Raw genomic sequence first — 25,526 nt, 5'->3', positions numbered from 1 at the left:
ACTTAGCCTTGCAGGCTTACAGCGCAGATACAACTGATCACAAGCGATCAGGATCAAACCCAAAAAACAAAAGAACCAAACAGAAAGGTTAATGAAACACTTTCAAACCACGTAGACAAAAAGGAGACAGTGGTTTGAAGGTTTCGCTGAGCTCTGGAAAGTGAATCCAGTTTGCTTCTGATGGTTAGCCTAATGTCAGCAATTAGTGACTGAGCAGAACGTGATACCGCCGAGTGAAGTCGAGTGTTACGCTCTTTCCAAATAGCATAGCAGGAGGCTTGAAAAGCCAGCTTCAAGATGAGGTTGACATTTCTGTCTGTGGTAGGGTCTTTCATCCATCTCAAACAATCTTCAAACGAGAGAGGTGGAGTGAGATGGGCTTTGGAGGAGAAGAAAGACCATACCTCTTTTGAGTAGTCACAATCAAAGAACAGATGTTGGCGATTCTCATCGAACATCGAGCAGAGAAGGCAGGAGGAAGGAACATCAAGACCCCATTCCCCCAGCCTGTCGCGTGTAGAGAGTCTGTTGAGGGAGATCAGCCATGTTATAAAGGCATGCTTGGGTATAGAACCAGAGAACCAAACAGATTTGTGCCAGTTAACAAGTGGTGGAGGTGGGAAAGCTGAGCTCCAGGTCGCGGCGGTGTTAAAAGATGTAGAAGGAGTGGCGGTTCCAATTTTCCAGAGATATAAGTCGTCCACTTCTGAGAGAGCGATGGGTTCAACAGGTGGTAGTGAGTCTCGTAGCAGGCAGATAATCGGGTTCCTACTACGAGACCTGTGCAACCACCAATTCCCGTCAATAATTCCATCAGCAACGGTTGCACCTAGATCAAGACCTGCAATTTGCGGCCTCAGAGGACCAGTCAGATCGATCAGTGCTCCATTTCCGGTCCAGTTGTCATGCCAAAACCGTGCTGTGATTCCGGAGCCAAGTTGACAGTAAACAAACCGACGAGCCAAGGGTCGCAGTTTGCAGAGCTGTTTCCAGATCCAGCTGCCTGAGTTTTCAGAGTCCAAAGTCCAGAAATCCTGATTGCCAATCAGGTGGCGCCTGATCCAAGAGACCCATAACGATCCAGAAGCGGTGAAGATAAGCCAAATCAGTTTTAAACCAAGAACTTGATTCCAAGGTTTGAGCTTCCTAAGTCCTAGTCCTCCACTAGACTTAAGAGAGCATACTGAATCCCATCTTACTTTCGCCCCCCTAGCATCACCAGGAGTACCTTTCCACAAGAAAGAGTTACACATTTGTTCCAGCTTCTTGAGGCATTGGTTGGGCAGGATGAAGATCGTTGCCCAGAAAGAGATGACAGCATAAATCACAGATTTTAAGAGCTCAATCCTGCCCGCGAAGGAGAGATGTCTCACTGTCCATGAGGTAAACCTAGCTGACAGATTATCAAGCAGCGGTTGATAGTCCTGCTTCCTGAGCTTGCGTGTTGTGAGAGGTACTCCCAAGTACCTCACCGGTAAAGAGCCTTGTTTTAGGTGAAGTCTGGCAACAACATCCTGCACTAGCGTAGAGTTCCCACCATCGAAGAAGACTTCACTTTTGCTGAGGTTGATGCCTAGGCCCGAGACTTTTTTGAACTCTTCTAAGATTTCCAGGATGCCCACAAGAGAAGCTTCACTGCCGTCGAAGAAGATTAAGACGTCGTCAGCGAAGCTAAGGTGAGTGATGAGGGGAGCGTCGCATTGTGGGTGCAGTCCAAACTTTCCCTCAATAGCTCCTGCGTCCAGCTTCTTAGACAGAGTGTCCATAGCTAGCACGAAGAGAAGTGAGGAAATCGGATCACCCTGTCGAAGCCCTCGCTTTCCAGCAAAGCATCCCACCAATTCCCCGTTGAAGGCCACACTGAAGGTTGGAGTTGTAATACACTCCTTAATCCAGTTGAGGAACACGTCGGGGAGATCAAGGGCTCGTAGAGCATTGAGGACAAAGGACCAATGAAGGTTATCAAAGGCCTTTGTGATATCAATTTTGAGGCAGCCACGAGTTAGGGGACCTCTTTTGTGAAATCCCGTGACGAGCTCTGATGCAAGTAGGACATTCTCGCATAGCAGCCTATCCTTTAAGAATCCCACCTGGTTCCTCTGTACCACATCAGAGACAAAGAGCTTGAGTTTCTTCTTGAGTAGAGATGCTATGACCTTGTAGACTGTGGTGCAGCAAGAGACTGGTCTGAATTTCCCAAGTTCATCCGCACCCTTTATCTTTGGGATCAAAGCGATTGTGGTTTTTTTTTAGATGATTAAAAATTATTTAGATAGTTTTTTTTTGTCAACAAAAAATTATTTAGGTAGTTAATCTAGAAAAGTCAGTCAATATTGCTTTAGCAAAAAAAAAAAAAGCCAGCCAATATTTCCATGGACTGCTCTAATTTTTTTTGTTAGTTTTTATCTTTCTATATATTTTTTTATTAAATAAACGCAGATTTAAAAAAATGGAAAACTCTATTTTCAAGTGTAAAGGAATTGGGAAATCAAATATATTTTCTTGAGAAAGGGCTTTTTGGGAAAATATTAAATTGTAACTAATGGGTTCTAGATTTATGTAATTAAATAAGATGGCATGAGCATCAACCTTACTATATAAATAGCTTCAAAGAACCTCATCAGTTCCAAACCCACGAATACCCCATCCAGTACCTAAAACTTTCGGTGGAATTTTTCTTACCAATTTTTCAAAACAAAATATCCAAAGGTTTGGTTTTTGCAAATACGGGAAGAGATGGGGCTTAACTTTAGGGATAAAGCATGGGTTTTTCTGTGGATTCTTTGTTGTTCATCGTTGATTTGTTCGGTCAAAGCAACAGTAACTTACGATCGTAAAACTGTGATCATCAATGGTCAGAGAAGGATCCTTCTATCTGGCTCCATTCACTACCCAAGAAGCACACCTGAGGTATTCTTCAACATTTTTAATTATGTAGAAAACAACCTCTTAATGATATATATGTATGGAGTATAGTTATGCTGAATCCAATTATATTTTTCTTGTTCTTTTCTTTTCTATGATTTTTTTGTGTTATTAATGAATCCTTGTTCCCAAAGTTTTTTTGTGCACATGGGCGTTTCCAGGTTTTGCTTATAGTTTACACTATTGCATTACAAATTATATACTCTTATATGCAAATCTTGAGAATGCTCTGTTTTATATGCAGATGTGGCCTGATCTTATACAGAAGGCCAAAGAAGGAGGCCTGGATGTAATACAGACTTATGTTTTCTGGAATGGGCATGAACCTTCTCCTGGACAAGTGATTCTACAAAACTAAACAAATATATTGTTTGTTTCTTTGTTTCTCATAATCCAAAATAATAACCCGTGATTAAAGCTTTTCATTTTTTTCTTTGGTTTAGTATTATTTTGAGGATAGATATGATCTGGTTAAGTTCATCAAGCTGGTACAACAAGCTGGTCTCTACGTTCATCTCAGAATTGGTCCTTACGTTTGTGCTGAGTGGAACTTTGGGTAACCTTATGCTTTAATATAAATAAATTTTGTGGTATTGTTTCTACACTATATTTATTCAAATACGTTTAACGGATTTTAGAGGGTTTCCTGTCTGGCTCAAATATGTTTCCGGTATGGCTTTTAGGACTGACAATGAACCTTTCAAGGTTTTAAACTCTCATTTTCCTCTAGAAACTTTCCAATTTTAGGGGGTAATTACTAACTTGAAATCAATTGATCTTATAATGAAAAGGCTGCAATGCAAAAATTCACTGAGAAGATTGTGGGAATGATGAAACAAGAAAATTTGTTTGAGACTCAAGGAGGACCCATCATTCTGTCACAGGTTTGTATGTTTTCTTGTTGTTATTAGATAAAACGAAAAAAAAAATATTCTTTAGTGTTGACAGCGGACAAAAAGGAATGATATTTTACTGTCAAAGTTTAGAATTTTATCAAAAAAAAAAGTTTAGAATTTTATTGCATGTGTATAAAATATGGAAAAAAAATTGGGCAGGTAGAGAATGAGTATGGACCAGTAGAGTGGGAGATAGGAGCACCAGGGAAGGCATACACAAAATGGGCAGCTCAAATGGCAGAAGGGCTCTCTACAGGCGTCCCATGGATTATGTGCAAGCAAGATGAAGATGTTCCTGATTCGATTGTATGTTTTCTTCTTTATATTTTCTTTCAATTTTCTCCCTTTAATTATTACACATCTGCTTTTATTTTTGTTTATCTGGTTTTATATTCTTTAAGCAAAATAAGAACTTTTTCCGTTTTCGTGTATTAAAAAAAAATAAAAAGAGAAAGCAAATACTTTTTATATTATGTTGTGTCTCTTTAAATCTTTATTTATAATATCATATAATTACCTACTTGTTCTTGTATTATTTCAGTTAAAGAAGAACTTTGGTTAGTATTTCATTTTTTCTAGTTATATGTTCTTTAAGCAAAGAAGTTTGGTTTTAAAAAACATTTTCTTGTCTTCTCTTATATTTCCGCTTAATAATACACATACCGAATAGTTATTATATATGTTTTCTTTAAGCAAAAGAAGTTGTTTGTTTATTCGTATGTCTGAATTATTGAATCTCTTTTTGTGTTTGTGTTCTATAGATCGAATCATCTTTCTTTATTTATTTTCTTGTTCGGTTACTTTTCTAGACACTGCAAAAAAAAACTTTTTACAAATCTATCACCACTAATTCATTTTTTGGGTATTTGCTCAATAGATAAACACATGCAATGGTTTTTATTGTGAGGGTTTTAAACCAAAGTCGGATAACAAGCCGAAGATGTGGACCGAGAACTGGACTAGTTGGTAAGTCACACAACACAACAGTCCACACAAATATCTAAACCAACCATTTTAAAAAAGAAATATCCAAACCGTGAATCCATTTATTTTGGGATGTTTCACTTCAAAAAAATAATCTGTGTGTGAATCTGCAAATTATTAATAAGGTTGACCGAGTTTGGAGGTGCGGTACCGTATAGACCAGCCGAAGACATCGCCTTCTCTGTGGCTCGCTTCATACACAACGGTGGCTCCTTCATGAATTACTATATGGTAACTTCTTTATTCTTTTGAATGATAAATAGAAGATTTGATTATTAAATATATAAGGAGAGTTAAGAAATGTTGTTAAAACAGTATCATGGAGGAACAAACTTCGACAGAACAGCCGGTCAATTCATCGCTACTAGCTATGATTACGACGCTCCACTTGATGAATATGGTAATTTTAACTCTCATAACCTGAAAACAAACAATGTTGAACATTTTCTAACGTTTTTCTTTTTGGGTTATGTGGTCAAAAGGATTACCGAGAGAACCTAAGTATAGTCACTTGACAAAGTTACATAAGGTGATCAAGCTCTGTGAGCCAGCACTGGTCTCTGTTGATCCCACAGTCACATGGCTAGGCGACAAACTAGAAGTAATGGATACAGTACAAATTAATACACATGAGGAGAAGAAAAAGATTCAAAGATTATTTACGTTTTTGTTTTTTATTTCAGGCTCATGTGTACAAGTCCAAGTCATCCTGCGCTGCTTTTCTCTCAAACTACAACAATATTTCTGCCGCAAGAGTCTCGTTCGGGGGATCAACATATGATCTACCTCCTTGGTCTATCAGTATTCTACCTGATTGCAAAACCGAGTACTACAACACTGCAAAGGTAAAATCAACATACAAAGCTTACCTTGTTGAGATTACTGAGAGTGAACTCTGAGTTACAAGGTACAGGTCCGTACACCAAGCATACACATGAAGATGGTTCCCACAAACACACAATTATCTTGGGGATCATACAACGAAGAGATTCCTTCTCCATACGACAGTAACAATGGTACGTTTGCCAAAGAAGGGCTTGTGGAACAGATAAGCATGACCAGAGACAAGACAGACTATCTCTGGTATCTAGCAGAGTGAGTAAATATACTTTATAAACTCTCGACTTGCTGAAACCTCACTATCTTTACTGAGTTTATGGGAGGAACTCATGGTTGGTTCTGTTTGAAAATATATATAATCAGCGTTGCGATCAGTGATGATGAGAAGTTCTTGAAGACTGGTGAAGACCCTCTTCTTAGTATTGACTCAGCTGGTCATGCTCTTAGTGTATTTGTTAATGGACAGCTTGCAGGTAAAGTTAAGATAGGTCAAACTCAACATCATGGTAGCTTGTCTTTTGTTAGAAAAAAATAACTTTTCATTGTTTCAGGAACTGCTTACGGATCACTGGAGAACCCAAAGCTAACATTTAGTCAGAAGATAAAACTACATGCAGGAGTCAACAAACTTGCCCTGTTGAGTATAGCAGCTGGTCTCCCGGTTAGAACTCTAGATGAATTAATTACTTAGTTTCTCTCCCACAAAACGATTACATTCTGAGTTTTCTTTTGTCTTCCTTTACTGATCATAGAATGTTGGTGTTCATTATGAGACTTGGAATATTGGGATTATTGGCCCAGTCACACTCAAGGGAGTTAACTCCGGAACATGGGACATGTCTAAGTGGAAATGGTCCTACAAGGTGGTTTTGAAATTCAAAAGCAAATAACTTAGCTCTGTTTTTTTCTTCTGAGTCTTACCAATCATCCTAATAACAATGAAATAAACATGTCTTTTTCTTTATGTTATTCAAGCAGATTGGTACCAAGGGTGAGGCTCTGAGCATTCATACAGTAACCGGGAGTTCCACCGTGGAGTGGAAAGAAGGAACATTGTTGGCGAAGAAACAACCCTTGACCTGGTACAAGGTAAGAGAAACACAAGTATTGATGAACTTTGCGTACCAACCAAGTTAGGTCGAAAGGAGGGAATCTTACCATATCTTTTTTTGCAGACTACTTTTGACATGCCATCAGGGAGTGAACCATTGGCTTTGGACATGAACACGATGGGGAAAGGCCAAATTTGGATAAACGGGAAGAACATAGGACGACACTGGCCTGCATATACAGCTCGCGGGAAATGCGAACGCTGCAGCTATGCTGGAACTTTCACCGAGAAGAAATGTTTGAGTAACTGTGGGGAAGCTTCCCAAAGATGGTGAGTTAGGAAAAACTACAGAATCTTCTTCTTCTTTAGGCCAAATCTAATATTTTTTGGGGTCCTCTTGTTTTCAGGTACCATGTGCCTCGTTCGTGGCTGAAACCATCTGCAAACCTTATAGTTGTACTCGAGGAGTGGGGTGGTGACCCCAATGGGATCTCCCTTGTAACAAGAACAGGCAAAAAATAGTTTCTGACTCCATTTTTATAGGATGAAAAGCTGTTTGTTTGTGCCTATGTTTTAAGTTTTTCGCACATATTAAGAAAAACATAAAATTGTAGTTACCAAATCATTGTTTTTTTTAATGAACTATTTTCTATAATTTTTAACCAATAAGATTTTAATAAATATAATTATATTTTTTGAAATGTACAATTTGTCATTAATCAATGTATTGAAAACACAAAAAATGTATCTTTTTGAAACGAAGGTTTTTTCGAGAACGTGGATCTTTTAAAAACGGAGAGAACATGATGCAATTAGATAAAATAATAAAATATATCTTTGAAATTTTTTATGTACATATATGGTTCCAAAATAAACATAAATTAATAATAGTTTATATAAAGTTTATATAAACAATATATTGTACTGTGTTTAAATATATATATTGTATCATTTATCTTTTATTCACACTGAAGTGTTGTCTTTAATATTGCAAAATATATTGATGTCGTTTTGTCATTCTACACATAGGAATTCATTTATATTTATGGTACATATTTTCTATACATCAAATAGTCTAATGATAACATAAAATTTGTATATGGAAATTTAATCAATATATATAGACAGGTGTCAAAATGAGTTTAAATTAACGGATCAACATAAACCATCGAACCCATGGATTTTAATGGGTTACAAATTTAGATATCAATGGATAAATGGATTTTATATGAAGATAAATTCTTTTGTTCAAAAAAAATGAAGATAAATTCTTTTAGATAGACTTTTTAAGTTTATTTTCACAAAATAACCTCAAAAAGAATAACTAAAATAAATGTTATTGAAGAGTAACATATGTATTTACACTGATTGGGTTAACTAATGTAATTTAGGGTCTAGAATTAAGAGGTGAGTTTTGGGAATGATGTTTCAAATTTCAAAAAAAAAAAAAGAACTATTTTGATCATTTTATTCTTTTAGAACTATTTTTGTGATAAAAACTAAAAAAAATATTTGAGAAAATTACGCTTTTATGAATTAGTGAGTTTAATAAGTTGGGTTGAAATTATGGTTTGGATTCAGATGAGTAAATAGTCAACCCAATCCAAACCATTTTAGTCAAACATAAATAAAAAGTTTCCAATTTTCCTTCACGATCTCATATGCTTGCTTCGCGATCTAATCTCCATCTGCAGCACCAATCGTTGGGAGTTTGGGTTTTATATCTGGAGATCTCAGCACCAACTTTCAGGTCTCTCTCTCTTCTCGATCCTTCTATGGTTTTGTCACTGAACTGAGAAGACATGTCGATATGATGAACTAGTAGTATAGGGAAATAATATATAACCTGGCCATATTGATGCTTATCTCTATAAGCTTTCGAAATTAATATATGGTGATCAAACGCATGGAAGAATGGCCAACACTAGCAGCATTGACATAGAAATAAGCAAACATAAATTAAAACATCCGTCCACTGTACATGTTTTTTCGGCGATCTTCTCAATTTATCTAAGATATATAAGAGCCTCGTATTTATCATACTGATTTCAAAATATCTATGTTGTTGTATAACTTTTTTATTATATTGGTTCATTGAATTTGAGGTGTCTTGGGTATTTTGTTCGCTGCCCATACTCTAGTATCAACTTTCACATTTCCATTTCATATACACATTGTCCAAAAAAGATCAGCACAAGTGGCACAAAACATATGGAACTTAATAAAAATATGTTTTACAGCAAGGTTCTGTTGACAACCAATAATAGTATTGTTTATTTGAGATATTAAGATTCAAGAAAAAGAATAAGAGTTCTGTGAAAGCCCTATTGGTCTAATGGTTTGACTAAGGGTTCATGTAATGCTTCTATACCCGGAGGAAAAATACCAAATTATGCAGTTTATAGAGAAACGGATTACAGGAGATCTTCAGCTTGGTGCAGGGCGTACCATCGAACATGGATCTCATAGAACGACTCGGAGAGGTACAATCAGGCGTGTATTCTCACAAGATGGTAGAATTGTCGGCTGTATAATCGTTTTTGTAATATTCTCATCATTGTAATAGCATAATTAATCGATAATAATCGATCTAGATGTTACAAAAAAGAAAAAGAATAAGAGAGAGAGTTTAAAGACAAGATATTTACGGAATTTAATGGGTTGTCTTTGTCAGTGCAATGAATCTTTTTCACTCATCTAACATCTCGAACCGTATACGTCACACTCTCTAGGTCACCAAAATGGACTTTTTCTTCGTATACCTGTCGATCATCCACCGGTTTACCGCTAAACGTGGGACCCGTTATTATTCACGTTTATTTTCTTTTTATGATTTTGTTCTTTATTGTGATAGAAATATGTTCCATATAAATAGTTGGGTTTCTGGTCAATACAAAGAAAGAGTAATTAGGGTCGAATTAATGGATTTCTATCACTATTTTCCGTAAGTAACATTTCAAAATAAAATGGTTGCAAGTAGATTTCAACGTATTTTTGTATTGCGAGCCCGATATTATTTTCTTGATGTTTTCAGGAAAATACAAAGACCAATTTCTTTCTGTTGTACAGAACCATTCTTTTTTTTTATCAACGTACAGAACCATTCTATATATGGACTTTTAGTGGATTAAAGATTCAATTATAAAGGTTACGAATATAATTTGTTCCTACGCTAACAGATGTATACAAACAATCCTTATAGTTTGAAGTTTGACCAAAAAAGATTTACAAATTATATAGTTTTAAAATGATAATGTAATGATTCCTCTTAAATTTTAATTATTAAGATATTTTACCGGTGGTCTTCCATTTTTCCAGAATATAATAACATCCAATTCGTTTCTTATCTTAATTATATGGATAAAATATTATTCTTATACTGAAAATGACAGAAGTTTTGATTATTATTTTGCAGTTTAATTTCTTAATGGTACACGAATATGATGTTTGGTTTATTTAGTCCAAAGGTTAGATGTTACGAATAAACTTTCGTGTATTTCGGATTATATCTGTATTTATGACAAATAAGTATATTGTAAGACTTAAATCGATATCTGACACGTAAGTCTATTAGTGAAAGTCATCTACTAAAATATACTATTACAATAAATTCATTAAACCTATTGCTTTTGTTTTATTAACCCGAGGATATTTCATACCTATAAAATGATCCAGACTAATTTCAAAAAAAAAATACAGTTTATGGATAAACTTTTCATCTAGGTATGCAAATGAACCATAAAACATGAATCTATACTCGTATAGTGTCCAGAAATCATGAATTAATTACCTCCGACAAAATTCGAGTTCACAACCCAAATACAGAAATGAATATATCCTTACTATTGGACCATAATATTCTGGACAAAATTGTTTTTTTTAAGGACTTCTTTTTGATCAACTAAAGGTATTGAATCCTAGGGGTGATGAATGATAAACAAACTTTGTTGTGAAACTCTCAAACTCAATGATTATTATAAATTTGAAATTAAATATTAAAGACGTGATAATAAAAGAACATGTAATTTTTATATATAAAATTAATAGTTTATAAAGCAGTTTTTAACATAATGCAAATAAAACTATTCTTAAATTGTAATATTCTGGTTAGATAGATATTTGTGAAGTTAATTTATTTGTTTTCACAGTAATATCTAAAAATTTGTAACAGAATCATACATTGTTTAATAAAATAAGATAGGCTTTTTGGTTTTAGAATATTGATTCAGGAGTGGCTGGAAAAACTACCAATTAAAACACTACAAGATTTTTTGAACACAGAAAAAGTATCTTTTATGATTTTAAAATTTCAAGAACGAAACATCTCCCCTTATTACAAAAACAAAAAAAAAACAAAAATAAATAGACAATAGAACATGACTTTATAACATAATAAAACTAGATTTTGACCCGCGCTTAGAAAGCGCGGGTTTGTTTCCGTAATTTTTTTTTGTTTTTAATGAAGTTTTATAAGATGAGGTTTATACACAAAATATTTAAAACAGAATCATGATTAGGAAAGGACGATTTAAAAAACATTATTGAAATAAACAATGTTGGTATGTACAGAGTCGAGCTAACGTGGTAATTCGGAATGTTTTTAAATTAGAAAATGAAAATTGTATATATATTTTTGAACATTTTAGTAAACCGAAATAAATATATGTGTGAACAATTCAACTAACAATTTTTTTTCTTGTATATTAACTTTCAAAATACAGAAAATCTAACTAATAATATAAAATATTTTTATTTTTGATAAAGAATAAAAAATATAAAAATACAATATTGTTACATGTTTTATTTTGTAGGTAACAGATTTTTTGAACACAAATTGATTATGTATAGTTATTAATACTAAACTTTTAGATCAAGTATTCCAAGATTGTACACAAATTGATAATGTATGGTATTTAATACTAAACTTGTAGATCAAGTATTCCAAGATTTAAGATTTCTGTTTTTAAATCATATAGAACATATATTGTTTCGATAATATATTCCGTTAAAGTAGGGTAGATAATATTATTCGAAAATCTTATTTAATATTCTAATTAACAATATACTGAATAAACTCTTTCTCAAAACGATATATATACTGGAATCTATTTGTTAAAGTTTTGTCACGATACATAACTAAATACAGATTTTAAATTTGATCGATGATAATGAACGAATGAATGAAGTACTTGCCAGCTTAAGATCGAACTAAGAACCTTATTAAAGAATATACTTGTTATATAACGAATTTAGCTCTACTATTTTCTTAATTATCTTGATTCAAAATGATACAGTATGTTGGCGGATTAGTTTGTTTCAAAATGATATAATATATGTTAGGTTTTGCTCTGAATCATTTTGGCTGATCGAGAATGAATGTGTACGCTTTCATCGAGGTTAGGGTATGATTTGATATGAACAATCATTGTGGCAGATCGGTAATGAATGGCTTCTTTCATTAAGGTTATGTAGGGCTGGGCAAAAAAACCGAACCCGAAGAACCGAACCGAATCCGATCCAAAAAAATAGTATCAAATCCGAACCAAAATTGTTTAAATATCTGAACGGATTCAAATTTTTGGTATTAAAGAACCGAAACCGAATCCGATCCGAACCAAAATATTTCGGGTACCCGAATGTATCCGAAATAATTAATCTACTTATATTTTTAGATTTAATGTATATTAAAAATCATCCAAAATATACATGATATTTTAAATTGTTTAGAATACTTGAAAATATATACAAATAGTCAAAAATACAACTCTAAATAGTTAAAATATACTCAAAACACCAAAAATATTTAAAATATTTATTAATTCTCTATCCATATATTCAAATCAAACCAATTTATATATTATTTTTTGGTATTTGAACACAACTTATTCAAATTTATATGTAATATATTATTTTGTTTCTACATTTTGTGTAGTTTAAAGTATATAATGAATTTTAAAATTTTAAAAATAATTTAAATGGGTTATCCGAACCCGAACCGAACCCGCAAGGATCCGAATCCGAACCAAAATTTATAAATATCCGAATGGGACTGAAATTTTTGACCCCGAAAATCCGAAACCCGAATAGAGCCGAACCGAACCCGAATGGGTACCCGAACGCCCACCCCTAAAATTATGGTATGATCTGCTCTGAACATTTATTGAACAGAGTTTTGACGTCTTCGTGTTTTGTTCAAAGAGAGGAATACATGTGATTTGATTATTGTACAGCAATAAGATTATAATATATCGATTGACTCAATGAATAATAAACTTTAGATTGTATGGTAAAAAACATATATTGTGTTCCATAGTATCGTGGTCAACACAAAGTATGAAGTTTTATCTTGTTGGTTTTAATTAGGCGTAATAAATATTGTTAGCTAGATATACGGTTTATTTTGTTAGTTGGGTTAATAATATATATGGTAAGACAAAATAGTTGTTATTTAAATGAATAGGTGCAGTAACTTTGTATAGGTAGATTTTTTCAGAATGTTCCTCTTTTAATAGAATAGATATAGATAAATACATCAACCTAAACATCTCTCCCCTTGTTGCATTTGCATACCTATCTCATCCTCCTCCTCTCTCTTTATTTCTCTTTATATCTGTGAAGAAGAAGGCACGTGAAGTTTTAGAAGAAGAAGAAAAGAACAGAGTCTTCTTTTGAACTTTTAGGTTGTAGGAATTAATTGAAGTGATAGAGAGAGAGAGAGAGAGAAATTTGCACAGAGTTATATCATTAAGAGGTTGTAACGAATTACCCACAATCTAGGAAACCCTGATTGAATTGAATTCATTCATCTTTCTTTTTTTTTAAAAAATCTTTTGCATTGTGGTTGATTTTTTCCCGGGAAAATTGGTGAATCATCAGTTTCCTGCGGTAGCTAAAAGTTTCTCTCTTTTTTTTTTATTGGTGAGGGAGTCATGGGTTTCTTGTCTACATAGCTTCTAATAAAGTTTCAAAATCTTCTGTAGAAAAAATAAATCTGTCGACTTTTCATTTTTGTTTCCATTAAAGCTTTTCTTCTATACATCAATGGAGGAAGTGTCTCCGGCGGTTGCTATGCCTTTCATGCCATTCCCCGAGACCCAGATGGAGCTCGCAGGTATCATGTTGGGCAATGGCTACTGCAACGACCAATACTCAGCTCAAGATTCCGACAACAACGGCGAGGAGACTTCGTGTTCCGTTTCTGGAGCTCAATCGTCAGAGATAGTCGCCGGAGAAGGGATCAACAACGGCTCAGACGAGAGATCGACGAAGATGATGATCAGCAGAACGGAGAGCAGGAGTCTGTTCGAGTTCAAGAGCGTGCCTTTGTACGGAGTGACTTCGATCTGTGGGAGAAGACCGGAGATGGAAGATGCTGTCTCCACCATACCTAGATTCCTTCAATCTCCGACCAATTCGTTGATTGACGGTCGTTTCAATCCTCAGTCAACCGCTCACTTCTTCGGCGTCTACGACGGACACGGCGGTTCTCAGGTATTTAAAAAAAGTCAACGGTCGTACATTCCGACCAGATCCGATAATTGCGTTGAAAAGTCAAACCAGTTTGGGTTTGTGTTGTGTTGTGTAGGTTGCGGACTATTGCAGAGAGAGGATGCATCTGGCTTTAGCTGAGGAGATCGCCAAGGAGAATCCGATGCTCTGCGATGGTGACACGTGGCAGGAGAAGTGGAAGAGGGCTTTGTTCAACTCGTTCCTCCGCGTTGACTCGGAGATCGAGTCAGTGGCCCCGGAGACTGTTGGGTCAACGTCGGTGGTCGCCGTAGTCTTCCCGACTCATATCTTCGTCGCGAGTTGTGGTGACTCCAGAGCCGTTCTCTGCCGTGGCAAAACTGCTCTCCCTTTATCCACTGACCACAAAGTAAGCAATTTTCCGACAAAAAACAGTTTGGATCTAATAGTTTAGATTGGTTGTTTCAGTTTTTTAGAATCCATTACTAACGTATGTGTGCATATATCTATATAGCCGGATAGAGAAGATGAAGCGGCGAGGATTGAAGCCGCCGGAGGGAAAGTGATCAGATGGAACGGAGCTCGTGTCTTTGGTGTTCTCGCTATGTCAAGATCCATTGGTATGAAACAATGGTTCTTGTCTTTTTGATATAAAAACATTTTTCTTACAAAACATATATTGGGTGACAGGCGATAGATACTTGAAACCATCGATCATTCCTGATCCGGAAGTGACGGCTGTGAGGAGAGTTAAAGAAGATGACTGTCTGATACTGGCGAGTGACGGTGTTTGGGATGTAATAACGGATGAGGAAGCGTGTGAGATGGCGCGGAAGCGGATTCTCTTGTGGCACAAGAAGAACGCGGTGGCTGGAGATGCGTCGTTGCTCACGAATGAGAGGAGAGGGGAAGGGAAAGATCCGGCGGCAATGTCGGCAGCTGAGTACTTGTCAAAACTGGCGTTACAGAGAGGGAGCAAAGACAATATCACTGTGGTGGTGGTTGATTTGAAGCCTCAGAGGAAATTCAAGAGCAAACCCTTGAATTGAAAGAGAGGTCTTTTTGTCTTTATTTTCTATCAAAGAATATGGGGTCTTTGAAAGTCATAATTTGTGTTTGTTTTCTAAATTATTTTTAACTAACATGTTATAAATTTATAATCATATGATATAATGTAGCTTAAAGTGTTAAGCTCTTCTTTTTAGCATCCTAAAAGCCCCTTGTATTTTTCTTCCCGGGCTAATTGTAATATGGTTACACACTTGCAATATACTTTATTATTTATCCAAATAATTTTCAATACTTGCATATGAAAATATATTTTCAAAAAGATAATTCTCTCACAAGTCACAACGTAAAAATCGTCTCTTCCAGTGTGGATATAAAATATATATCTCTTGGTGTAAAAACTTAAAAGGATCGTTCAACTATCTGTTAGCAAGTGGGGGAATCAAAGATCCTGCGGCGGTGAAGTAAGACGAGAGATTCACATCCACATCTTCAAACATGTTGAGGAACCTATGTTCCTAAGAATTGCAAGAAAAAAATATAAAGTTGTTAAGGAGTGGTTTACACTAAGAAAGATACAGAGAGACTCTTGTATGATTACGTACCAGAAGCTCCTTTGCAGATTTTCTGTCTCTTGGATCTTTTTGTACACTACACAAGTTATAAATGCATCATATCAGAAGCATACTCGTTACAGAAACATAACATAAACGGTTTGAATAATCTGTCTCACCATTGCGAGATGAAGGAGCAAAAATCTTGAGAAAACAGATGAGAAGGTGCACGAGGAGGCGGGTTTTCAACAATGGCGTCAACTAGCTCGTACACGCTAGTCCATCCCTTCATGTGTTCAGGAGGAGTATACGGAAACTTACCAGTTGCACATTCGAGCAGAACCAGTCCCAAGCTCCATATATCACTCTTGCTCCCATATGCCTTTCCAATGATTCTCTCTGGCTGAAAAACAGATGATAATAACCGGTAATTTGTATAAAATCTGTTTTTTTTTTTAACTCTGTTTCATTTGCTGTTCTAAAAGTTGGTTTAGGTGCCAAATCGGTAGTAGTCGAAACGATTTTCTTAAAATCTGATTTCGACTACTTAAATCTTTCTAAATCGATCTAAATTGGTCTAAATCTATTAAATCGACCAGTACTATCAGCTAAATCCATAATTGTTTTTTAGTTTTTTTTGTATTTTATGACTTAAAACAGTTTTTGTAATAAAACAAAAAACCTAAAATATTTAATATAAATGTAAAATATATAGAAAAATAATAATTTGTTAATGCTTAAGCCCAAATAATCTTATCTAATTGTTAGTCCTCTAACGATTAGTTATCAACTACCTAATGATTTCTTGAACATTGGTTTCATGCATGTTTGGTGAGGGGTTGAGAGGTCTACTCACAGACATATACAAGTGTGTGCCCACGAAGGTATTAGCTAGACTGCTTGTGCTAGACAAGATCTTGCTGACACCAAAGTCTGTGATCTTGACTTCACCTCTGTGATTGATTAGCAAGTTAGAAGGCTTCAAGTCCCTATGAATGATTCTCCTCTCATCGTGAATATAGCACAAGCCTCGGAGCACCTGCGCAAAAAAAAAAAAGAAGAGCTTAGTTATGTGTTCTCCAAGAGCAGTTAAAACAGAAACCGGTAGAGATTGTGTAGAGTACTCGCTTGCAGATGGCAGCGAGCATGTTTTCAGGAACTCTCTCGACTTTCTTCAACAAATCCAAAAGAGAGCCACCATCCATGAACTCCAATATGATTGAAACCAGACCGTTATGATAGAAAGACTGATAACATGAGACTAGATATGGACATTGCGAGACCAAGTTTATCCTCAGCTCCTGAGAAATCGATCGACATGTAGATTCTTCTGTGTTTAACTGTATAACCTGAAAATATATATATAATGTCATCTTTTGTTCAGACAAGATAATAATAACACTCGGAAAAAGAAGTAACCGACAAAGCAGAACCTTAAGAGCGAAAAACTGTTGAGTTAGTTTGTGTTTAACCAACTGAACACTACCACTGCTTCCTTTGCCAATGACTTTGATCACTTCAAGATCAGCCAAACTTAACTGGTTGTCCAATGGCTCAATAGGAGGTGGCTACAAAAAAAAAAGAAACAATTTATTTCGTTGATAGTAGTGTTGAGAGAAGAGATTGAGATCTCATGTTTGAAGAAGCTGAGACTTACAGCTCCAGGCTCAGACTGAGATACTGTCTGGATTCCATCTTTGTTCACTTGAAGGTCCCCATCCTTGAACGTTCCGCTCTGTGTTCTAAACCATTTTCTTCTATGTTAAAGACTCATCGAAACATAGTCCAACAATCTTTAAACAATAGAATCACTTTTGGTTATGAAAAACGAATCCTAAAAAGGTGAGAACAGTGAGCTCTGATTCGTCAAATCCTAACAAGAGATCTAAATTCGAAGAATAAAAAAAGTAATCACCAGAAACATTAAAATTGACATTAATAAGAATCCAAAAACAGAGAAGAGAGGAGAGAGAGAGGTAGGTACAGGAATTTGGAGATGGATTGCTCAGGAGGAGGGAGAGAGATGGGATTAAGACTCAAGCTGCCTCTCTTCATGTCTGAATTAGAGAGATCAAATCAACACGAACGAACACACAGTAGCAGAGGTCAGAGAGGTCAGAAAAGGGATAGATATTAGAAGAATGACGAACACTAGCCTGACGACGTGTAGCTCACTACTATGTATAAGAAGAAGAGACGAAGACTATATGGTCGTTGACTTCTCCTTGACTCATATTTTTTCCTTTTTTAATTTTCATTTTATTTTATTACCAACCGATTAAAAAAAACATTATTACGTTTTCAAATTCCTACTTTTCAATGTTCCCTTTAAGACAAAGAAGAGAGGCTAATGATGATTATTATTTTAATTGTACTAGTCTTATGATTATTTTTTTCAGAGGAATGGTCTTCTGGTTGTCAGATTGTTTTTTTTTGCATTATTATATACCAGCTTCTTGATTTTAATTATTGTTTACACACAAAATACAATAATATTTAAATCGCCATGATCAGTTAAATAAATAAACATTCTTAAAACAATTATTTTTCATTGAGAGTTTGATTGTGTTGGTAGTGATGAGTTGTACGTAATTTAATATTTGTTGTACCTATTACCTAATTCTTTCTTTTTTTTAAAATGGTACAAGCATTCTTAAAACAATTATTTTTCATTGAGAGTTTGATTAAACTATTCTGTAATTATCTGATCCACAATATACGAGATCATGATGGACAATTCCACATGATTTTGATAGGGAATGAATAGATGTAAGGACTTAAATCTCTATTAATGTATTTGTGACTAAAACGAACGAAAAATCTGAATTGGTACTGTTTACGCGGTAACTAGTCTTAAAAGAATGGTCTAACAAGAGATGCTGTCAAATTGACAAAAAAAAATAAGAGATGCTGTCTGAATTATAGCAAAACTGATGCTTCGTTTTTTTTAACCTTTTTGGGCAAAAGCTGATGCTTCGTTTGTTTGTTCGTTTGAAAAAAGTGTTTTCTAAGGAAAGTTCGTCAAAAAGGTTGCCAAACTAAAGAAGAAACCAAGATACATATACAGTACTTATATTTCTCCAATCCTTTCATCTTTCCAACAAAAAGGAAATTAAACACATGTTTTTTTCAGAGCAGTGGAAGACACGAATAGCAGTATAAAGTTTAAAATATATATATATATTTTTTTTTGTAACTGTTGTAAGAAAACATCTGAAAAATAAATAAAAAATATTTATAGTCACTGTTGTAAGAAAACATGTGAAAAATATTTTTGTTAAATTTTAAATTTTAAATGGTTTAACCTTGTATTCTCTGCAATCCTCTGTTGGAGAAACAGAGTAACCTTCCGTCGTTTAATCTAAATCATATTTCGTTCAACAAAAAAAACAAATCTATAATCTAAAAATATGTTGACAAAAAAAAAAGATGGGGATAAATACATAATCTAACAACGAAAACAACATACTTTATGACATATATAGATCGAAATAAATATACAGTCTTAGAAGAATGAGTTATTGCGTATGAATTAGAATAATTTCCTTAATACGTAAAAGAAAAAGACAACGTTGCTTTTGGTGTAAGAAAATTTTTTTATTGACACTCTCTCCGCAGTTAACGCTTACGAAGTCGAAGAAGAAAGAGTCTCCTCTTTCCAGATTTTGTTATTATATCCGCTCTTCTCTTGCAATCAATCTCTTTCTCGAGTTTCTGCTCTAGAAATTTTCTGGTGAGTTATCTTTTTTTACTTGCCGAGCGATGGATCATTCAAACCAATGGATTGTACTTTTTTTTTTTTTAATGGATTGTACTTTGTAGTTGCTAGTTGTAGGTTTATAGTAGTTCATTACAAATCTGATCTGAACCCTGTTTTTTTCATGGTTTTGTTTCGCTCGAAGCATCTGTCTTGTCTAGACTCTGTCCGACTGAATCCACCTTCATGGTTTCTCACTGTAGTTCGTATTATTGCAGGCAATTTGAAGATCTTGTGGGTCATAACTAACTCATAAGTAGGAGAGCTTTGCAATCATCAACGCTCTTTTTCACTGAAGAACATATGGCAGAAAGTAAACTGCGTTGACTCTGTCTCTCTTTTCTTGTCTTAGTGATTTTCAAGTGATGACTACCTCCAAGTTTAATCAGTTTTGACCACTTTTGTAGATGTTAAAGAGCGTGAAGATGGAAATGCAGAGCTGGTGAATACCATGGGTGATAATAAACATGCTAGTCTCATGACACCAGCTGCTATATATTATTACTCTGCTATTAAAGGTACCATCTCTCAACTCTTTCAAGATTTTAACACCTTCAGACATCTTTTATTGAACTAAGAGACATTATGATAGATGCTATGGTTTGTGGAAAAGGAACATATACTCTTGTAAAAGACGTGGACGATGTGGAAAATGGAGCCTATGATAAACCTCTTCCATGCTTTGGTTGCGGAATTGGATGGTTCTCGTGAGTAGAGTTCTCATTTTTTGTTTACCTGCTAAAATATCTATTGACAGCTTTCTCCTGGGTTTTGTGTTCCCATTCTTGTGGTACTATTCGACGTGTCTCTATTTCGGGAACAACTACCGCAAGGATCCTAGAGAAAGAGCCGGACTTGCTGCTTCTGCAATCACTGTAATGCCTCTTTTCCCTCTCTCTTCTCTTTACTATTTGAGATTTCAAACGAAATGATGATGATGATGAGATCTTGTGATGTTTTGCATGCAGGCTATGGGATTCTCCCTCTTGCTAATGGTGATTTTTGCTTTCAAGTGGTTTTAATTTGAGATATATATTTGTATAATCTTTGGTCCCCTTCTTGTCAAAAAGGATATAGAGGATGGACTTAGATATGTTTGTGTCTGTACATTCAATATAAATACTATATACCTCATATTTTCTCAGCTCTGTATAATTTTCTTCTCACAATCTTCAATTTATGTACAGAGAACAAATGAAAACAAAATAAATGATCAATTGTTTCCTTTTTTTTTAATCAACATTCAACAATGAGCAATTGTTTCCTATGTTTCTTGAGGTGATATGAGAGAATCTGGTTTTTGCGGTTCGGTTTTGAGCCGGTAGAGAGCAAACCAAGTAGATATTGGAATTACATTAATTTATTTAACGAAATTGTGGAAGTTGACGTTCACGCGCCACATATATAAAGCTTCTGTTTAATATAGTGTATGGTCGCGGTTGTTCAAAGAAGAGGCTACTACAAGATGAACAAAAGGTTTGGGGGGAAGATACCGACCGGAACTCCGTCGCTATCATTGTCAACCATCGTCGTTGTAGCCTCACTTCTCGGTGGAGCCTCCGTCGTCCACAATTTATACAAGCCAGATCTCGTAAGTTGTCTTTTTTTTGAAGGCATGCAACATGTTCGATGAAATGTCTAGCTGAACCAAACATTTGTTCTGTTCTCTCTTATTAGTTAGAAATACCCTATATAGGATCGGAGAGATGATCGGAGATATTCATTTCTGTTTTCTTGTTCAAACCTTTCGTTGCAGAGATTACCTCAGATGGAAGGTGATGAAGCTGCAGACAAGAAGAAAGAATCTGGAAACAAAGATTAAAAATCTTTTTCTGATTAGTTACATTTCTTATTTATGGTTTCCCAATCTCCTCTCGGTTCGAGTGTTATGAACTTAAGACACTGTGTTTGTAATGAATAAGTCAACTCGCTGGTCAAGTACTTTGTGATCCATCCAAGTATGTGATTTGCAACTTTTCATTTACATGGCAATTCCCAACACACTAAGTACAGATATTTATACACAATAAAGATCGGCCTGAACCTAGACAGAAAAATAAGTTAGACAGAGTACTATTTAGTTAAGTAATTTATTAGTTATATAATTTTGACTGTGGCTGAAGTTTTCGGTCAGGAATAAAACCAATTAATTATCTCATCTAGGCCCATAATTTGTTTTCTCAAACTGGCTCAGACCAAGGCGGATGATACTGCATGGCACGAGCACGACTGAGAGTATCAAAATGCGATTTTACATTACGCACATATATACATGATAACATGAACCAAACTATTGTGTCAAGATTTACAAATGTGTTACAAAAGTCTATCATACAGGGAAAAGAACGCTACATGCGGAAAAAGCAAACAAACATACAAGAAAACAACGTTGCATGCAAAAAAGTAAAATGTAAGAGACGGTTTGATGTTGATAAAAAAGACAAAAGTAAACCCTAGCTAATACCTTGGAGGAGAGAAATAAGCAGATAATGGAGACAAGAGGCGTCTCGGATTGAACAGGGACACATGTCTAGGGGAAGCGATTCCGTCGATTTGGCGATAATCGGAGACGTTGATGAAGCCTCCCCTCTCGTTTCCATGGCGGTCACCACCGGTTCTCCTTCCTGGAGACCTTCCAGGAGATGAGCTCAGGCCGTTAAAGGTCTTGTACTTGACCATCTTACCAATGCCCCACAACGTTTTCTTCATTGGAGTTTTTTTATACGACTCGGTCATCTTCTCGCTCATGTACCGCTTCACTGCTTCCAAACCTTGCTCCACCTGTTGTAACAGATCATCAAACATGAACTATATCACAAACTTTATTATAAGCATAATGCAAGATTTTTTTATTGATCAATTCACGTCTGTGAAGTTTCTTGCATGATGTTAATTTAGTCCATAATGCACTAAAAGGATGACCTTAGCGTTAATGTAACAAAAAATCATACACAAAACTGATATAATATTTTCATATAAGTATAATTCTTGCGTTGCTTACTATAACACACTTAAGATCATAATGCTTGTGAAACAAGTTATGCTCTCTAGTACTAGTGAACAATTTTTTAAATAATATTTATATTAATAATCAACCCGAGAATCTGGAATTAGGATCCAAATACTAGTGAAATATTCTGTTGAATGTGTTTTATTTAATTTCGATGTGATTACACTATAACATGTGGCATAGTGGTTTGTTACCACATATCGTCAAAAGAAAATAATAATTTATGTTACTGTAAGAAAAATTGTGCATACCACTTCAAAAGGTGGGGAGACGAGGGGATTGCCCTCGACGGAGAGCTTCTGAATCCGGCGAAGACAGCCTATGGAGTCCGGTAAAACGGTAATGCCGTTATAACTAACGTCAAGCTCCTCGAGAGATATCAGTAACCCAACAGAGTAAGGTAACTCTTTCAAGTGCTGGAAGTTCTGGCTAACGTTAAGGACCTGAAGGTTCACGAGGTTCTCTAGATCACCAGGGAGCGATCCAAGGCGGTTGAGCCTGGCGTCGAGCACACGCAGCGACGTCAAGTGGCTAAGGGAGCTTGGCAACACGACAAGCTTGTTTGAGTTTACGGAGAGCTTCGTCAGATTCGTTAGCTCAAACCCTATCGTGTCTGGAAGCATGCTCAGTTCGTTGAAATTGGCGTTCAGCTCTTCCAGCGATCTGCGTTTTGGGTCGCGTTTTGCGTTTTGGTACATAGATAATAAGAGAGTTGGACGCGGTTGAAGGGGTCTTACCTGCAATCTTCTATTGTTTTGGGGAGATGTTGTAGATTATTTCCGGAGACATTAAGAAACTTAAGCTTGGAAAGACATCCGATGGAGTTGGGAAGTGTTTTGAGCAGGTTGGAGTGCAAATCTAATGCCCATAAATTTAACATTCTCGCTACTAGAGATTCCGGAATTTGCTGCATGAGAAACTAAACATATGAGTGATACAGTTTTAACCAAGTTTTAAGTTGTACATGTAAATTATGGAGTTTCAAGTATATTTATATGTATAAATTTAAACTAATGTATCGAGACAATATCTTTAATTTGACAACGGTTGTTTATTTAGAAAATAGTGTTACTGGAACATGACAGATTCAATAGAGCAGAGTCAAAGAGAGAAGTAAATGTTAATATCAACTCGTATTTATGAATAGTTAACGCTCTTCATTTAATATTTTATTTATATACAATTATGTAACGAAAACTTCAAAAATGATAGAAAATAACGGACACTTGTGCCCAATTGCTTATGCACCCAGACGAATATGCTTTCTAAGGTTCGAGTTGACCAAATGAAAATGGGTTAGGAAAACTGTGTCTATACCAAAGATGATATATTCAAATTTCTGGAAGATAACAATTTGTTTAATCGGCAACCTTTAGTTTGTCTTGTTAGGAATACTATAAATTTAAGAACTAAATCTAATTACTTTTTTTTCTTGAAACAAAAACAGGAAACGACAAATACCACAGAATAAGGAATACCAACGAATCATGCATATGCAAGAGAGAGTTTCCTTGCTTCAGTATCTCTACGATCTTTATCATTTCTTTTTATATTAGTTAGCAGCTTAACAAAAGATATTTTATAATTCAATTAGAGCCTACAACTGCTCTAATTAAATTAAATTCAAGCACGACGCAACAAGTTGTTATATTTTTATATTTGGTAACCTATCGAGCCCTCTTTCTAAAAAAAGACCTATCGAGCCTTCGAGGAACTCTAGTACTCTCAGATAATTTGTTTTTGTCTTTTGACTTAATAAGTAGTGTATTATTTTGTTGAACTTTTGTTGCTAAATAAATATATTATCGTTCATACAAATTTATAAGTGAATCATGAAAGCACCAACTTTTAAAAGGTTGAGAAAACAATAAAAAATTTATGCAAAATAAAACAATAACTTCAACAATTCAAGCACTTTTGAAATTTTGTAAGAAAAAATTCCACTTAGGTTTGTAGGTTATTGTTAAGGTATTATTAGTTTTTTTCAATAGTGACAGAAATGTCTATTTTCAAACAAAACAAAATTATTTCCACGAGATTTTTGTCTTTTGTTCTGTGCACCCCCACGGGATTTTAGTCAAAATCTGTATACGGTTGATGAAAGTTAGATATATTAGTCAAAATCTGTATAATTACGGTTGATGAAAGTTAGATATATGACCCAACCTATATATATATATATATATATATATATATTACCTGAATATTGTTGTTGAGAGATCGAGTTTTGAGATGGAAGCTAGGTTGATAGAAGATGCTGAGAGGGAAGCCAAGGACATGCCGCTGAGATCTCGAGTCTTGAGCTTCCGTCGACGATCTCCTTCTCCAGCCGTCGCAGCAGCACCACCATCAATGGCCGATACACTTCTCCTAGTTGCTTTCTTATGTGGAGTATTGATTGGTCCCATCTTATTGAAAGTCTTCATCATCGCCGTTGTTTTCATTGTCATCTGATTCATCTGCTCGTAACCCATCATATCTTCCTATGTGTGTGTGCATATATATATTGGTATACACAAAGAAAACCCACAAAGCGAGAGAGCTTAGAAGAAAGAGAGAAGAAGACAAAAGAGAGAGGTTACGAAGATGTTTATAATTGAGTTGAAAACATATCCTACTTATATATAATAAAGAAATTGCAGAGAGAGTAGCTATTCTCATTCTTTAGCAAAAAAAAAAAAGTGAGAGAGTTGAAGATCGAAATGGAAGATATGTACGGATGATAACAGATGGCGTTGAAACCTGAAACTCTCTCTCTAGATTTATTCTTTCCTAATCATATTATCTATTTACTTTAAACTTTTTTTACATATCAAACAATTTTAATGTCAACTTTTTCTATATTTGTTTTATTTAGTTACAAAATCTGAAACCATTTGAATATGATGTTGCGTTTGGGAAAAAAAAATAAACAAGCTTTTTCTATGATATTTTGGTAACTAAAAGTGTATTTTATTTTTTTGTGTCATTTGGTTATATTTATTTTCTTTGTAGATTACTAAATCCAAAACCAGAAAATTTCAAAAATTTGTTC

General features: G+C 35.1%; 6 protein-coding genes across 8 annotated transcripts; 3 read left to right on the top strand and 3 right to left on the bottom strand.

Annotated features, from left to right (window-relative positions):
• Nucleotides 1-2: 2 nt before the first annotated feature.
• Nucleotides 3-2,647, bottom strand: LOC108849995 (uncharacterized). The gene is made up of 3 exons (XM_057006795.1): nucleotides 2,633-2,647; nucleotides 109-2,219; nucleotides 3-33 (listed from the first exon to the last, which is right to left on the bottom strand). Exons 1-3 carry the CDS (start codon nucleotides 2,645-2,647, stop codon nucleotides 3-5), a joined length of 2,157 nt encoding a protein of 718 aa, XP_056862775.1.
• Nucleotides 2,635-7,335, top strand: LOC108851575 (beta-galactosidase 12). 2 transcript variants are annotated; one of them, XM_018625028.2, is made up of 18 exons: nucleotides 2,635-2,910; nucleotides 3,170-3,265; nucleotides 3,369-3,481; nucleotides 3,564-3,630; nucleotides 3,717-3,809; nucleotides 3,981-4,127; nucleotides 4,699-4,787; nucleotides 4,931-5,036; nucleotides 5,121-5,205; nucleotides 5,288-5,406; nucleotides 5,489-5,650; nucleotides 5,713-5,900; nucleotides 6,009-6,118; nucleotides 6,197-6,306; nucleotides 6,398-6,508; nucleotides 6,624-6,734; nucleotides 6,821-7,026; nucleotides 7,104-7,335. In XM_018625028.2, the coding sequence occupies exons 1-18, from the start codon at nucleotides 2,737-2,739 to the stop codon at nucleotides 7,216-7,218; spliced, it is 2,202 nt and encodes a 733-aa protein (XP_018480530.2). In that variant the 5' UTR covers nucleotides 2,635-2,736; the 3' UTR covers nucleotides 7,219-7,335. The 2 variants fall into 2 exon arrangements, with proteins under 2 accessions (XP_018480530.2, XP_018480531.2); XM_018625029.2 differs by having other exon boundaries at nucleotides 5,719-5,900; nucleotides 7,104-7,334.
• A 5,896-nt stretch (nucleotides 7,336-13,231) lies between these two features.
• Nucleotides 13,232-15,465, top strand: LOC108853719 (protein phosphatase 2C 56). Its single transcript, XM_018627153.2, has 4 exons — nucleotides 13,232-14,187; nucleotides 14,282-14,572; nucleotides 14,678-14,783; nucleotides 14,854-15,465. The coding sequence occupies exons 1-4, from the start codon at nucleotides 13,738-13,740 to the stop codon at nucleotides 15,210-15,212; spliced, it is 1,206 nt and encodes a 401-aa protein (XP_018482655.1). The 5' UTR covers nucleotides 13,232-13,737; the 3' UTR covers nucleotides 15,213-15,465.
• Nucleotides 15,415-17,915, bottom strand: LOC108853720 (mitogen-activated protein kinase kinase 1). Its single transcript, XM_018627154.2, has 8 exons — nucleotides 17,710-17,915; nucleotides 17,383-17,467; nucleotides 17,159-17,293; nucleotides 16,850-17,074; nucleotides 16,582-16,764; nucleotides 15,905-16,128; nucleotides 15,777-15,822; nucleotides 15,415-15,689 (listed from the first exon to the last, which is right to left on the bottom strand). Exons 1-8 carry the CDS (start codon nucleotides 17,778-17,780, stop codon nucleotides 15,591-15,593), a joined length of 1,068 nt encoding a protein of 355 aa, XP_018482656.1. The 5' UTR covers nucleotides 17,781-17,915; the 3' UTR covers nucleotides 15,415-15,590.
• A 1,337-nt stretch (nucleotides 17,916-19,252) lies between these two features.
• Nucleotides 19,253-20,626, top strand: LOC108851900 (uncharacterized). 2 transcript variants are annotated; one of them, XM_057007630.1, is made up of 6 exons: nucleotides 19,253-19,458; nucleotides 19,701-19,795; nucleotides 19,890-20,000; nucleotides 20,096-20,189; nucleotides 20,240-20,357; nucleotides 20,451-20,626. In XM_057007630.1, the coding sequence occupies exons 2-6, from the start codon at nucleotides 19,786-19,788 to the stop codon at nucleotides 20,502-20,504; spliced, it is 387 nt and encodes a 128-aa protein (XP_056863610.1). In that variant the 5' UTR covers nucleotides 19,253-19,458; nucleotides 19,701-19,785; the 3' UTR covers nucleotides 20,505-20,626. The 2 variants fall into 2 exon arrangements, with proteins under 2 accessions (XP_056863610.1, XP_018480877.1); XM_018625375.2 differs by having other exon boundaries at nucleotides 19,255-19,458; nucleotides 20,075-20,189.
• A 1,090-nt stretch (nucleotides 20,627-21,716) lies between these two features.
• On the bottom strand, nucleotides 21,717-25,073 carry LOC108851913 (plant intracellular Ras-group-related LRR protein 8). Its single transcript, XM_018625387.2, is given in 5 exon segments — nucleotides 21,717-22,263; nucleotides 22,744-23,155; nucleotides 23,230-23,399; nucleotides 24,692-24,708; nucleotides 24,711-25,073. Coding segments are annotated over 5 exon segments (1,182 nt in total). The 5' UTR covers nucleotides 24,970-25,073; the 3' UTR covers nucleotides 21,717-21,939.
• Between the last annotated feature and the right edge of the window lie 453 nt (nucleotides 25,074-25,526).

The sequence above is a fragment of the Raphanus sativus genome, chromosome 4, assembly GCF_000801105.2.
Source record: "Raphanus sativus cultivar WK10039 chromosome 4, ASM80110v3, whole genome shotgun sequence".
In the NCBI taxonomy this organism is placed as follows: domain Eukaryota; kingdom Viridiplantae; phylum Streptophyta; class Magnoliopsida; order Brassicales; family Brassicaceae; genus Raphanus; species Raphanus sativus.
The sequence above is the reverse complement of the archived record's forward strand: the minus strand, read 5'-3'. Positions and strand labels throughout refer to the sequence as shown.

Coding starts and splice junctions, on each gene's coding strand:
- LOC108849995 (XM_057006795.1), bottom strand. Junction 34..108: donor GTCTCCTTTTTGTCTACGTG/GTTTGAAAGTGT, acceptor GCTTGTGATCAG/TTGTATCTGCGCTGTAAGCC.
- LOC108851575 (XM_018625028.2), top strand. CDS start 2,737: ATGGGGCTTAACTTTAGGGATAAAGCATGGGTTTTTCTGTGGATTCTT. Junction 3,810..3,980: donor GACCCATCATTCTGTCACAG/GTTTGTATGTTT, acceptor AAAATTGGGCAG/GTAGAGAATGAGTATGGACC. Junction 5,407..5,488: donor GGCTAGGCGACAAACTAGAA/GTAATGGATACA, acceptor TTTTTATTTCAG/GCTCATGTGTACAAGTCCAA.
- LOC108853719 (XM_018627153.2), top strand. CDS start 13,738: ATGGAGGAAGTGTCTCCGGCGGTTGCTATGCCTTTCATGCCATTCCCC. Junction 14,188..14,281: donor ACGGACACGGCGGTTCTCAG/GTATTTAAAAAA, acceptor TGTGTTGTGTAG/GTTGCGGACTATTGCAGAGA. Junction 14,784..14,853: donor CGCTATGTCAAGATCCATTG/GTATGAAACAAT, acceptor ATTGGGTGACAG/GCGATAGATACTTGAAACCA.
- LOC108853720 (XM_018627154.2), bottom strand. CDS start 17,780: ATGAAGAGAGGCAGCTTGAGTCTTAATCCCATCTCTCTCCCTCCTCCT. Junction 15,823..15,904: donor TGCTCCTTCATCTCGCAATG/GTGAGACAGATT, acceptor TAACTTGTGTAG/TGTACAAAAAGATCCAAGAG. Junction 15,690..15,776: donor AATCTGCAAAGGAGCTTCTG/GTACGTAATCAT, acceptor TGCAATTCTTAG/GAACATAGGTTCCTCAACAT.
- LOC108851900 (XM_018625375.2), top strand. Junction 20,001..20,074: donor TTATTACTCTGCTATTAAAG/GTACCATCTCTC, acceptor ACATTATGATAG/ATGCTATGGTTTGTGGAAAA. Junction 20,358..20,450: donor TTGCTGCTTCTGCAATCACT/GTAATGCCTCTT, acceptor TTTTGCATGCAG/GCTATGGGATTCTCCCTCTT.